Source organism: Falco naumanni, chromosome 2, assembly GCF_017639655.2.
Source record: "Falco naumanni isolate bFalNau1 chromosome 2, bFalNau1.pat, whole genome shotgun sequence".
NCBI lineage: Eukaryota > Metazoa > Chordata > Aves > Falconiformes > Falconidae > Falco > Falco naumanni.
Genome location: NC_054055.1, coordinates 12,713,381 through 12,726,802, shown reverse-complemented (window position 1 = coordinate 12,726,802; position 13,422 = coordinate 12,713,381). Strand labels below are relative to the sequence as shown.

The following is a 13,422-nucleotide window of genomic DNA, read 5'->3' as shown; positions in this document are numbered from 1 at the left end:
CGGGGGAGTTGCTTCCTGACACGACCTGAAACAATTTTGTTGGCGTGGAACTGCTGCTGTGGGAAACCTGACTGTGGACAAGGGTACCAGGACAACACAGACAATAGATGGGATGTGACAGCCCAAGCACGGGTTCACCTTTAAGCCAAGCAAAACCCAGACACTAAACTTGGCTTCTCTTCCACATCACTCAAGAAATCCCACCGCTAAAAACGCTGCTTGGAACCTGTGATTTTATGTTTAAACCGGCAGAATGCAGGGCAACAAGCCATCCACCACCTTGCCCTTGCCCGACTGCCAGCAGCGGCCCCACGTCGGTGTCCCCAGCCCACCCAGGGCTCTACAAGAGGCAGAGGGCTGCACCAACTTTCTGAGCAGCTTTTCTCTTTCCTGTCCTACTCAGTTCCTCTGAGTCTCCAGCTGGAGTTTACTCCCATTGCCAAGACAGAGACCTCATACAACCTTAAGAGAAGATTATCATTAATCTTTTCATCTGTCTTAACAATGGCAAAAATACAAGCACAGAAGTGACAACATACAGGCAAAGCTTTAACATTTCAGACAAGAACACAAATGATAGTCGGTTCATACAAGGAATTACTGCACACTTCTGGATCGCAGAAGCATTCTGAAAAAAATTATTTTGGCTCTTGGTTGCTTGAGCCACTGTCACTAAAGCCCAGAGGGTACAGCCACAGGGTGTTGTTCTGTGGCCAAGGAAAAACAAAAAAGAGGTGACACCCTTGGAGAATTGAAGGAAAAAATGTATCCTTCAATTTTAAAAAGACTACTTAGTAAAAAGTCTGGTTTCATGTTTTTACTGCAGTGTCTTTTATAAACACCATCCTGTAACTATAAAATACTGTTCTTATTGGAAAGCTGTATGAGAAACCTGATCCTGCAAATATTTTGGCACATGCTTAGCAGTTATGTGGCCACTTTGACACGGGCTGGAGGGGCACTAGCTCAGCCCCTGTCTGCTACAGAGACGGCACTCAATGTCTATGACAAGAGTTTAAGAATGGAGCATGAAAAGTGATCTTTCTCCTACGTATTCTCCCCGCAGCAATCAGAGTTTTTTAGGGGCTTGCTAATTCTCTTGCTGTTTTAAAAGCTAGCTCTCCAATTAAAATTTTGCTGGCAAAGCTATGTTGGTTTAAGGGATTTTTTTTTCCAACTGACATAGTTATGCTGGCAGAACTTTTAATGATGTATTAAGGTATCAACAGAAAAGTCTCTTTGCCTGTATAGCTAATTTTGTTAGGTGAATCATCTCTGCTACATCAGCAAAGGAACTACTTTGCTAGTCATGCACAACACGTTCATTATGGTAGTCTGTCCAAACTGACAAATCCTTTCAAATGTGGACAAACTCCAAGTCTGGACACATGCACAAACACTTGCAGGACGTCCCTACCCTGAATGGTCAGATACAACTTTGAGGATTACCACATCAGCAAGGTTCAGACTTAAGTCTGAACCAAAGTGGGGTTCAATACAATGTATCTGGAAGTCGCTGAAGGAACCAGCAGCCACGGCAGATGCCTGTAAAATACATGTGGCTTCAAACTTCCCCCCAGTCAAACTGACCACAAACGCTTCTTTAGAAAATTAGTTTTCATATTATAGTTTTAATTGGTGCATATGATAAATATTGCTTGAGATCTTTGAGGTGTGTTACTTCTTACCACTGAAGAAAACAGGCATATAATATCATACCAGTGTAAGGACAAATTAAGGACTAAATACCACAAATTACCTATCTCTGTAGATAAACAGAGTTATAAAACTTAAAATAATGCTATTAATTATCTGTTATACTCCTAAGTAAGCTATATAAATATATGCATATATTGACACATTTTCACACACACACACACACAGAGACACAGATGTGTTATATAATATATAGAAGGCAACTCTGTATATTATATACACAAGCACTCTGTCAAAAAGTTACAGTAAACATACAAGCAGGCACAATAAAACAGTATTTTTGTAGAAAATACACTTAGTGCACGTCTTTAGTGCTGAACAATATGTTACAGCATCTGTACATGCTTTGAAAATTTTAAATGTAGAGCAGTCTTTGTTAATAAGATTTACTTCAATAATATTAGAGATTGCACAGTTAAAGGAAGACCCCCAAATGTAAACCCCTGATGACATGCGTGTCAAATGTATATTAAATAAGCTTTCAAGTGCAGAAACAACAATTAAAGGTTTTGTTGTTTTGCTTTTGGCTTTATTTTACTTATTACATTAGTTTTGTAGAAAATAAAGGCAATTTCTTCTTAAAATCAAAGTTATTTAGCTTTCTGGAACATTACCAAATCGCTAAAGAAGTCTACACTTCTCCGTGTCTTCCAAGTTTTAGAAAATAATTGACACAAGCTAATCAAACCACTTTCTGAATTATGTAAAAATATGCTAAACATTTCTACTTCATAGGCCAAGTTGATGGATTAATCATGCCAGAGTATGATGTTCACCCATAGAGATGATCACTAAAAATAATCTGTTAAATTTCCAAACACTAGAAAATAAATAAAAGCCATTAAGAATGTAATTAAACATATACGTTTCCCCCCCCCCCCCCCCCCCCCCCCCCCCCCCCCCCCCCGATGTATAACGTTTTGCAGTGGAAAGATTCACTACAGTGCCTTTTTCATTACTCAATTGTCAAACTGCTGTAAACAATTCCTTGGCACAGCAACTGGGGCAAAGAAAAAAACAGAGGAGGGTGGGGAAATTAAAAACATAAAGGAGGCGAGGGGTGGATGAGGACAGAGGCATCATTTCTTGCTTTTAAGCTTTGAAGTCCTTAGCGTGGAGGATCTGAACAGTAATTCTCATGGACAAGCGTGCTGGCAGTCCATTCGAAAGGAACACGGTTTCAGCTAGTCTATACAGAACATACCTGCATTTCAGATGAGCAATGGGTATGTGATGTTTTAGTTGTGGGAGAGTTGTTGCAGTATTATTGCTTAAAAATGGAAATAAATAAATGCTGACTATGTTAGCTGATGACTGAGAAAATCTAGGAAAAGCATGAGGAACAACTTGCTTCCATGTTGAGGACATTCAGGATTAGAAAGAGTAAAGAAAAAATATGAGAGGCACAGCTTGAAATTTTAAGTACTTATACCAAGTAACTTTGAGAGAGTATCCGTTTTGCTGCACAAACAGTTCACACCTGTGAGCCAGACTGCATGTGCTGAGCTGAGTTTACTTCATGCTGATTTAACTCACCACTGGAGGGGCTGAGCTGAGAAACATGAAAGTGGAAACAGTACAAGAAAGTGTACACGTGCAGTCACACCACCTGCAATTTATGGAAGCTGGGAATGAACACCGAGTAATCTGATATGGGAATGGTTATGTTTAACATGTCGCTTATTTTTAGTGACTATTTGGAGCATTAACATTACCATGAGTAATAAAAGCTTACAAACACAGGCAGATGTATTAAAAATGTGAAGGATGTGCATGTTACTATTCAATGGCATTAGTATGAAGAATCCCATAACACACTGAATTTATTCTGCGCACATGTATATCTAATACACATGTTCATTTGGGGAAAAAATACAAATGTATGCAATGTATGCTACACTGAGGATGCCATTGAAACCTCAGTAAAGCTTGGTCAAAAGTTTGGTCAAGCTTGGTTTCAGAACCTGGAATGCCTAGGTTGGAATTGCAAAATGACAGAAGGCAGCAAGGAGCTCCATTAATTCTTTACACAGTTAAGTCCTTCTGCCTAAAAGGAAGCAGTGTGCATGTGGCAGTACAGTAAAATGCTGCTGCTCAGCTAAATCTGAAGTGGCTAGATCTGTATCAACCATGAAGGTAGAAGCGAGGCATCATAGTGCCCTTTGACATCTTCAGAGAAGAGCAGCTCCGACTGCCATACAGATTTTCTGTTACGGTTTTGGAGCAACTTCCATTTTAAAGTACTGCTGTCTTTCTGCTCCAACCTCTGTATGGCCTCAACCCATGTGATGATCCGGCCACCAAGTAAAATGTCATGATCCCATTGTTCAGATTGTTGAATCTACATTGGAGTTAGGTCCACTGATCTTCTGGTAAGATGTGGAAGTGTGTGTACAGTTATATCTCCCAGGGCTGCTAATGTGACTCGCAAGGGGAACCAATGGAGAAATTGTGCAGAATACCAGTCTAACGACATTTATATTAATAAAATGCTAGAATTATCTGAAAAATTAACCCTCTCTGGTTTTTTTTGGTGGCATGTCCTAAACACACACTGTCTTGTGGGCACATAAATGTTAGTTTTTCGGCTGTGTATTTCAGATGCTTACTGCTATGACAGAAACTCCAGCTGCTGTGCTGTTCGGTTTAGGGCCTGTGTTGAAATGCTTCTTTATCTTCCCAGCTACCGAGAGCTGATGTTCGTTCTCTGGAAGGCCATCGTCCTGCAGAGAAATAGAACAAAATAAAACTTCAGAGAGAAAAGGTGAAATAAAGGAATTGTGAGGTGATTCTGATAGAACCTGTCAATACAGAAAAGTTTACAAAAAGTTTGTAATGAAATATGGGTCAATCATTGTGTCCATCAATATATCTAAGGTATTTATAAGATGAACGTATGTCACAAACCAGCCTCTCCTTCTTTACCCAATATCTTACTCTCAAATTTTAGGTCATGTTAGTTAATAATAATGATTAGATATTTTATTATTCTTTCTGCCACGTCTTAACTACCCCCGCTCAGTTATTTTTGGGTTCATTAATATTTCAAAGCTTGGTAAACTCAGATCTGTTTATGAGTCCGTCTACATATCACATAAATTTAAAGATAATGACCTCAAAAGTAGAAAGCACCCAAAAGATTAAAGAAACCAGAGGCCCTGTTTTGGTAAGATGCAGGAAAGGCTCTCCAAAAGCCCTGAGAGACACCTCTAAGGTCCATGTCTTGTTGTAAAAGTTACAAACTCAGACACTATGGGGTTATGTGAATATTGCAGCCATGGCTCAGTGAGCCCCAGTGCAAGGAAACTCAGGCAAGATGGGAGGTCAGACATGCCCTGGATGAGACCCTCGGGACAGCTGACTGTGAGACCTCATCAGTATCAGGACGTATCATTGCCTATGTCTGCAGGCCAGCTTAGGTGTGGGCTCACGGCTTGCTGTGGCACTCCCCCCAGTCTATGACTGTACCATACCAGAATCATAGTTAAACAAAGTCACCTCTGCAGATCAAATCTCTGACTGACTGAGAACAAGGGACTGCAATTCCTTCCCCCAGTCCCAAGGCACGTAAGCCTGGGATGCTGTGGGGAAAGGACAGGCAGAGGCACAGACTGCCTGGGAAAGCAGCTGGAGCCAGCTGTGGGTAGCCTCATTGTCCCTGCCAAAAGACACATGTTTTCAAGTTGATCTAACCTGACTTAAAAGTAGGCACACAACTGTGTGCCCAAGCAGAGGCAGACACGTGTTCTGCTGTCACATGCACCAGGCAAGCTGGCTGCCATGCAGCTGGGCTGGGGGGTGCCTCCTCCCAGCTGGGGCATCCTGCTTCCCAGAGCAAACCTGTCAGTCTGCACCTAGCCACGCAGGCATCCTTGATGCTGAAGTGAAACCCTACCAGAAGGAAGTGAGTTTGCAGTTTTGCACAAGTCAGCAGGTTGAATTCAAGCCCAAGAGAATAAAGTTCTTTTAAAAATTGCAATTAAGATCCTTATGCCTGAAAACAGTGCAAAAAGTCTCCACTGGGTGAGACACCTCTGCTGGCAGAATACGCAGGATTTCAGCTAACAACAAGTAGAATAGGCAACAAAATGCAGAATATGCAGCTTATCAGGTCACTGGCCATCCACAACGGTCATCCCAAGCTGGTACTGCATGGTATGTGTAGCTATAAAAGTTTAAAAAGTTCTTAAACTCCACTTAAGCAAAATCCTAGCAGAATACAGGCAAACAAGAGACAAGATCACAATACAAAGAGATGACAGACACTTTTTTTTTTCTGGCTTTGCAGCAATTCTGAGTGCGCTCAAAGAGTTACAGAATTGCTGCAGTAAATCATGAGTTCAGTGAGCATATGGGAATTTTAGGGAGGTTGGTTGGGGTTTGTTATTTATTTAGCTTGGGGAGTTTGTGTTCAGAGATCCCTCACTCACCCCTTAACAAAATGTCTCGGCTGGCAAAATATGGTCAAGTGCACACAGCTGCAAAACACAAAACAAAACAATACAACCCAGTAGCTGATTATTGTCTAGCACCAGGGAGTCTTGGCTCGGTGGTATATGACCCCTAAAAATAACCTGCTTTCTGCTGACCTTGCCTTTCCCAGAAGAAAGCTAGTCTGTAAAGTGTACTCTTCTTCACTGGAGGGGGTGAGGGGGGAAATAAAATAATTCTCTTGGCTTTCTTGATATGAAAGCCTGCCAAACGTGCATGTCATCTTGTCAAAAGACTAAAATATGGAAAAGACAATAGTTACCAAGACTGTGTAATATTTTATTGGTGAAGGACTGCACCCACAATTCCAGTGCAACATGCCAGAGACACATAGTTTGGGCTCCAGCCTTCAGATGAAATATCTTCCAGCTCAATGTAAGATGCGGCATAGGGATACACGGATTACTCTATCGTTATTAAATTTTCTCACTACTGTTGCTGCTACCTGATGTTTAGTAGTTATCTTTTTTTATTATTATATATATATATATTACTATATTTTTATTCCAACATGCTTTATAAACAAGCTAATATATATTAGCTGGCTCCTGGAATCACTTCAGCCACCAATAAAATAGATGGAGGTGAGAGATGGTAACTGTTTAACTACATAAAAAACAAACTGCTTTGCAGTTTAAAAAGGCAAGAAGTGAAAAAACCCCCACCATCAGATTCACCAGAATCAGCAGGGTAAGCTGTAGAATTGGAGAAAAAGCTAAACACCGCTGACAAGAATTTCATCAGGTTGCTGTAATGGGAAGGATGTCAGACCTCAATGAGGTTAACTGTTCCTTTTCCCTATTTTAACATTAGGAACTACTTCTTGCAGTGGGTTAGAATCACAGAATTTCATCTCAGCTTTAGCAATCAGGACAAGATCCTTTAAAGTTGACTAGTGATTTTTGGTGCTCAACTCATGAGCTTCAGAAAATGATGCTGTGAAAAAGCGCTCTCCTGAGCACATTTCAGAAGTTTAGCAGTCAAAATCCATTGATGTTTTCAAAACTCTGGTTCAGAATTTGAGTTTTCACCTGGACAATGTAAACTGCTTGGGATCTTAAGATGACTTTTTTTTTTTTTTTTTTTAAATCAACTTCCACAAAATAGGTTTCATGATCTATTTGCAAGAAATCAAAATGAAATTAAAAATAAGAGGCAGAGCCTTGGTGTCATTTGAGTAACTAATAAACACTGTTTTCATATTTGCATTGTTCTCTATGGCATGAGACACTGCCACTCAAAGAAAAAAGAAGTGTTAAAAAGATGGAATGAAGTTCAGGATTCCCAAACTCCTACTGCCCTGAAGCACTCAGATCCTTTTTACAAGAGCTTTACTTTCAAAGTCTAAAGGCATGAGATGAATAGGTCATTATATAAATAACAGAAGAAAATTAGAGAAAATAGAAGTACTGGAAAAGTTTTTGGACTCTTTCCTTTAAGGGTTACAAGGAAATTTTTCTTTGAGCAGTGTCCTAGGGTGTAACCAAAAGTAGTGCAGCTGCCAAATAAGAAATGTCTTTTAAAATTAAGTTCCTCACAAATACTCAGCTTATTACTACTTATTGCTTGGTTACTCATTTCTTTTGCACACAGATTTCCAAGGCAGACATGGTTAAGGAAATATGTAAAAGCTCCAGTTTCCCTAATGCTTTTTAGGCTGGTGTGTGCCATCTTCCTCCTCCAGCATCAACACACAACAATTAGTATTGATTATTTTAACAGAGAAGGGTTTACAGAATGCAGTCCATCCCTTTCAGCATCCACTGCTCAGTGCAGCATTAGAAAATATTTACTACTTATACAACAAAAAGAGAGTAAGTTTGTCCTGTAATTTGTAGAGTATTATTCAGATTCTCAATATCACCAATGTTTAAAATGCCAGACCTCAATCTTCCAGCCTCTTTTATAATTCTTTGGTTGTGCAAAGAATTTGAGCAGGTAAAGAAAGGAAAGAGCTGGGGTCCCTGTAGGGGAAGTATAAACCGATGGATTTGTTTCCAAGCCTAAGTGTACTGCACAGGAAAGACAAATCCAAATAAACTACATGGAGGGGGCAAGGAAATGCTGCTGAACTTCATTTAGAATTCAAGATCTCCATCTGTGGCAGTGGCACATAGCCAACATCTTTTCAGGTTTTGTTTTTTTGAATTGAAAACAGCTGGGATATTATTGACATAGGAACTGCTTTACTGGTCTGACTTTGACCATAACAACTTTTGCAGTTTCCAAGAGGATTCCAGCTATTTTTATGGCAAAAACTGAAACTGAAATGAGGGTTGGCTCCTACTGAAGCTGTCAAAGCACATTCCAGGAATCTCAGCAATTTACCAAGTAATCACATAGTAAGCAGCTATAAAGTAGAATGGTTATTTACAATCTACAAAATGGTTTTATACAGTGTAAGCAGTTACAACACTTCTATCAAAGGTTTGATCAAAGAGAGAAAATGTTTCTTAAAATTGTCAAAGAAAACACATGCCTGCTTTTCAAGCCAGCTGTCCTATCCAGTATTTTAGCTGCAAGTTTACCGCTCTATGAATAGGTTCAGAACTGAAATAAGAAAAGGGAAAGTAAAGTCTGGCATTTGATGCCATGGAAAAGTATTTAAACAGGTCATCTGGGAAAATGGAGTGTTAGGTGAAAACTTCACGTGCCATTTCTTCTCAGAAAGATAGTATTTTATGAAAGTTGCAGGGCAGAGCCTTTTATAAACAGGGATGAGTACTACCATAATTCCCTGTCCTGAAGCTGGGAAAATGAGGTACAGGGAAGCGGTGTGACAGACTTGAAGCTGCTCAGGCAGGTGATGGTTTGGGGATGTGAGTTTGGATCTGACACCAGCGCATCATTCTGCCTCTGTACACAAGCAGGCTGTCCCTGCTAGGCTGCCTACTGTGTACTTCCCAGCCTTACTTCAGTGAAGTGTCCTTTTTCACGAAAGCATTTAAGCACCTGTTTCAACCCAGCCATGTTCTTATTTCTCCTGAAGTGAACTAGGATTTTAGTGCCATATAGTTAATTTTATGCCTACTATTAAACGCTTCCATGTGTGATGCCTAGGATGCTAGGAACGACATTTGGAATGAGCTCAAGCACTTTCCTGAACTGGTCCCAGTGCTGGCCTTTATTTTTCCAGAAAAAATATCTGGAGGATACATATGAGAATTCAAAAGAGGTTTTGATCTGCATTATGAATTATTGTTAGCATATTGCTGAAAACAAAACACTGATTCATCTCAGCTGCTAAAAGCAGCAATTGGACAGAAAAGAAGAAATTACAGAACTGTCATACAATATTTGTTTCATGTATTTATGGACAGAACTGCTACAGGTTTTGATTGCAAAGAAGTATAATTAGCATAAAACTATGAGAACTGCAGCAAGTGTAGTAGAGCTAGACCAAAGGTGAATTGAACACAGTATCTTGTTTCCAACAGTGTACTGTAGTCACAGTTCATGAAATAGTACATTTAACAAAAACAAGTAGTTCTTGAACTTTCCACGGTATATCCTCCAGTTTCTGCCAGCCAAGTACTTAAGAACTTTGTGAGCCAAGAGTTGTATCCAGACCACCATATTTAAGAGGCACCAATGGGCTCATCCTCCAAAAATGTATCAAACTCCCTTTTAAATCCATTTAAGTCTCTGCAGTATCCTCTACAGTATCCACATTTTAACTTATTGCACAGAAAACCGAGAATTTGCCACGGTGCTTCAGAAAACAGAGCTCACGTTTGGTTAGCAGAGCTCTGGAGTGTCAAAAGACTTTAGCCCTCAGCCCCTTTCCCTGTCACTTCCCATCAGCAGGCACTAGCGAGGGCAGGGAGCAGACCACGTCACCTGCACACCATCACCATCACGTTACTGGCAAAGAGCTGCACCTTTTCTTCTTAATACATCTCACTAAAATGGCTTCCTGAAATATATCATGGTGTAACTGAAGCCAAAAAGAAAAAAAAAAATGTCTCCAGGGGGAGCATTAACAGTTCCAATGTGTTTTTTCAGAAAAAGAAGATTAGTGACCACATCCTTACGTGGTCCAAACAAGTGACGGTTCAGTAACCTCAGCAGCAGTGTGCAGACTGACACTGCGGGTGACCTGTTCTCTCTGCAGCTTCTGATCAGTCACTTCCATCTCTTCCTCAGCTGCACTCCAGAAATCCCCACTCGTTCTCCTCCCATGGAGACAGAGAGACACCTCACTCACCAAAGGTCAGTATAAACTGTGACAGAATACTGTGTCTAAGGACAGTACCTGGCAGCAAGGAAAATTAGCATTTCAGCTGCTTAAATGTTACCTTAAAAAATGAAAATATTTTCATCAGACATTGTCCTGGATCCTTGCACTCTTTGTACACTGCAGAACTGCTCTGCATGATAATATTTACAATTTAAAAAAAATAGTTTGGGCAACAAGGGAGCCTCCAAGACTAAAGCATATACTTAGGAAACACTTAACTATTCTGGGCTACATGGAGGACACTTTCATAAAAAAAGATTAACATTTTTAATAAAAAACATTAAGTTACTATATATTTGAATTTTAGAATAGTGAGTAGAAAAAGATTTTGGAGGACTGTGCACTGAAACTTGCAAGAAACACAACAAAACATTATTTGTTCCTCCTTTTGTCTTTTTTCTCTGCTCATCCCAATTGTACTTTTCTCAGTCTTCCCTTCTGAATTTGAATCTGGATTTTCTCTAATTTTTCTTTCTTGTCATCCAAGTATTTTAAGACATATTAAATAGTCTGAAATAATTAACAAATATTAAGTAGTGTCCTTGTCTCAACATTAATTATAGAGAAATCTCTTTATTCTCTGCCAAATTTATCTCTATGCCATCTCACTGATTACCACTTTTATGGCAAATGTCCAGTCGCTTAGAGACAAGCCAGGATACATAAATAGCTATTTCACGGTAACTAAGATTAAATGGATATGGCTGCACATAAATATATATATATATTTCAACGTCAGAAGCTAAATATGATTCTAAAGGTTTCCCTGTTTCATGCTGGATCAAGTAGGCTTAACACCATGAGCTATATTTCAATAGCTCTTAATCATGACTGTCAGATTTTTGAGTCCATCTGAACTTAGGAGAGCAAAATGTGTCACTGAACCTGCAAGCTGATTGTTAGAGGTATAAATTTGTCAAGTGTGGTTGAGATTTGTTGAAAACCTGGCCCAAAATATTTCAGAGAAAATGTAGCTGAGCATGCATAAAATAGTGAATACTTCAAGGTACGCGTGATATACTAAACCAGCCTGTAACACAGCTTATTTCCAGTTAAATCTCTGGCATTTTTAGAATGTGCTGGCTCCAAAAGGGCATAGAAAGGACGACAGAAAAGAGCTCAAAGGTGCCAAGCTACAAGCAGCATCTATAAGCCTCAAAATACTTACATTGACCCATGGATGCTCAAGAACTTGCAAGGCTGAGAATCGCAGATCTACATCCACTTGAAGCATCATTGTGATAAGTTCCTGAGAAATGGAATACAGGGCCAAATTTAAAGAGCAGGTTTAAAGAAGAAATCAACATTTAATTCACAAAAGTGCTTTTCAATTGATTATGTAAGAGTGCTTAATAAGAGAGTGAACTACCAACTGCAGAAATAATTGATTATTAAAAAAAGGCACAAATATGAATTGCTGAACTTCAAGCTGAATTTTTATATCAGTATCTAGCAACACCTTGAAAAGCTAGAAGACAGCTTGGAGTTACACCTGTGTATCCACTGTTTAAGAGAAAAACACTTAATGCATAATGTACAAAACAGATGGCAGCATGAAATTAGGTTAGCTTCCCATTAAGAAAAAGCCAATTCTTCTGTAAGAAAAAACCCAGCAAATCTAGAATTTTACTTTAAGCTTTTGTATAAATGACAAGAAGATATTAAAAACCCAAACACTTAAAAATATTATTTTTTTTCTTGTGATTTCCTCTGCAATTACACAGTTTTCAACCAGAATGTAAATATACAACTAATTCCACCAGAGTGGAGTGCACAGGAAACAGCATGGAAGTATGACAGCAAATAAAGAGGTATCACCAAAGACCAAAGTTAATAGCTTTTAGCAACAAAGAGAAGTTAAATGAATAGGTTAATGCTTCAAAACAGAAAATTTGGACGGAACTATTTGGAAGAAGGTGTTTCACAGGAGGCCACCATTGGCAAAGGACTTGCAGAGTTCTCATTAATGATGCTATGAAATAAAGCCTGCTACACACAACAACGTGGTTCCTCCAACTCTATGACTGTATCTCATTCATTAACCTCGTTAGTTAACAGGCTAAAATGCTAGTCCTGATCACCCTCCACATATCTGTAAAAGCAGAATGTAACTCTCCAAAGAATGGAGATTCAGAATATGAATGCTACTCTCATTAAATTTGGAGGTGGATGCAGGTAATTTTGTTTTGGTGATTAATTAAACACTGTCACACTGAAAGAAACAGGAAGACACTTTTGCAGATTTGCCTTACAGGCTACAGAAGTAAACTGGCAGAAATTAAACACCTACCTACCTGCAGGATCACCATGTGAATAGTTTTATGGCTTTGGCATGTTTTGGTGTTTTGGGTTTGTGTGGTTTTTTTACATACACATATGTATTATCTATCTCTCTCTCTATCTAATTTTTACACATGACCATTGTGAATGCCAGATCCCTAGAAAATCTGTGACTTAAACTGCGGCTCCAGTGCACTAATGAGAGTTAAAACCCCTTGATCTGCTCTGAAAGTGTAATGATTACTGTCAGGATCTGTACTTGAAAAGGATTTGTGTCTGCCTTAGCACACCTTGAGCTCTATGTCCTTTGTGACATGTACCAAAAGGCTACACCATGAACTGGTGGCTGGAACCAGTCTGTGTTTCATACGACCCTGACAACAATAAGGAGTTACAGGTAATGTGAGGCCTTTTTTTTTTTGGAATAAAGAAACAACAGACATATCATCTAATGGATTAATAAGAGGAAAACAGCCTCCCTATAATATTATTACATAATATTCAAAGGCTTCAGGTTGGTACCTGGTCCCCATCATAAGTACATATAAAGTACAGTCCCAAGGAGCTTTCAAGCTAAGAAGTGCAGGTCAAGCAAAATTACTCAAAATTTTTCTTGATCAGTAAAGGCTGCTGGTGCCTCTGGTGTATGAGACATCATATAGAGACAGGGTCCATTTCAGAACCACCTGGAGTCT

At 39.3% G+C, this 13,422-nt stretch overlaps 1 protein-coding gene across 3 annotated transcripts in view; it reads right to left on the bottom strand.

Annotated features, from left to right (window-relative positions):
• Positions 1-13,422, bottom strand: part of DCLK1 (doublecortin like kinase 1) — a 262,095-nt gene that overhangs the window by 19,718 nt on the left and 228,955 nt on the right. For all 3 annotated transcript variants that reach the window (XM_040583371.1, XM_040583370.1, XM_040583373.1), the window contains 2 exons: positions 11,616-11,696; positions 4,326-4,439 (listed from right to left, as the gene is read on the bottom strand). In XM_040583371.1, the coding sequence (XP_040439305.1) occupies positions 4,326-4,439; positions 11,616-11,696 (195 nt within the window). The remainder of the gene's footprint in view (positions 1-4,325; positions 4,440-11,615; positions 11,697-13,422) is intronic.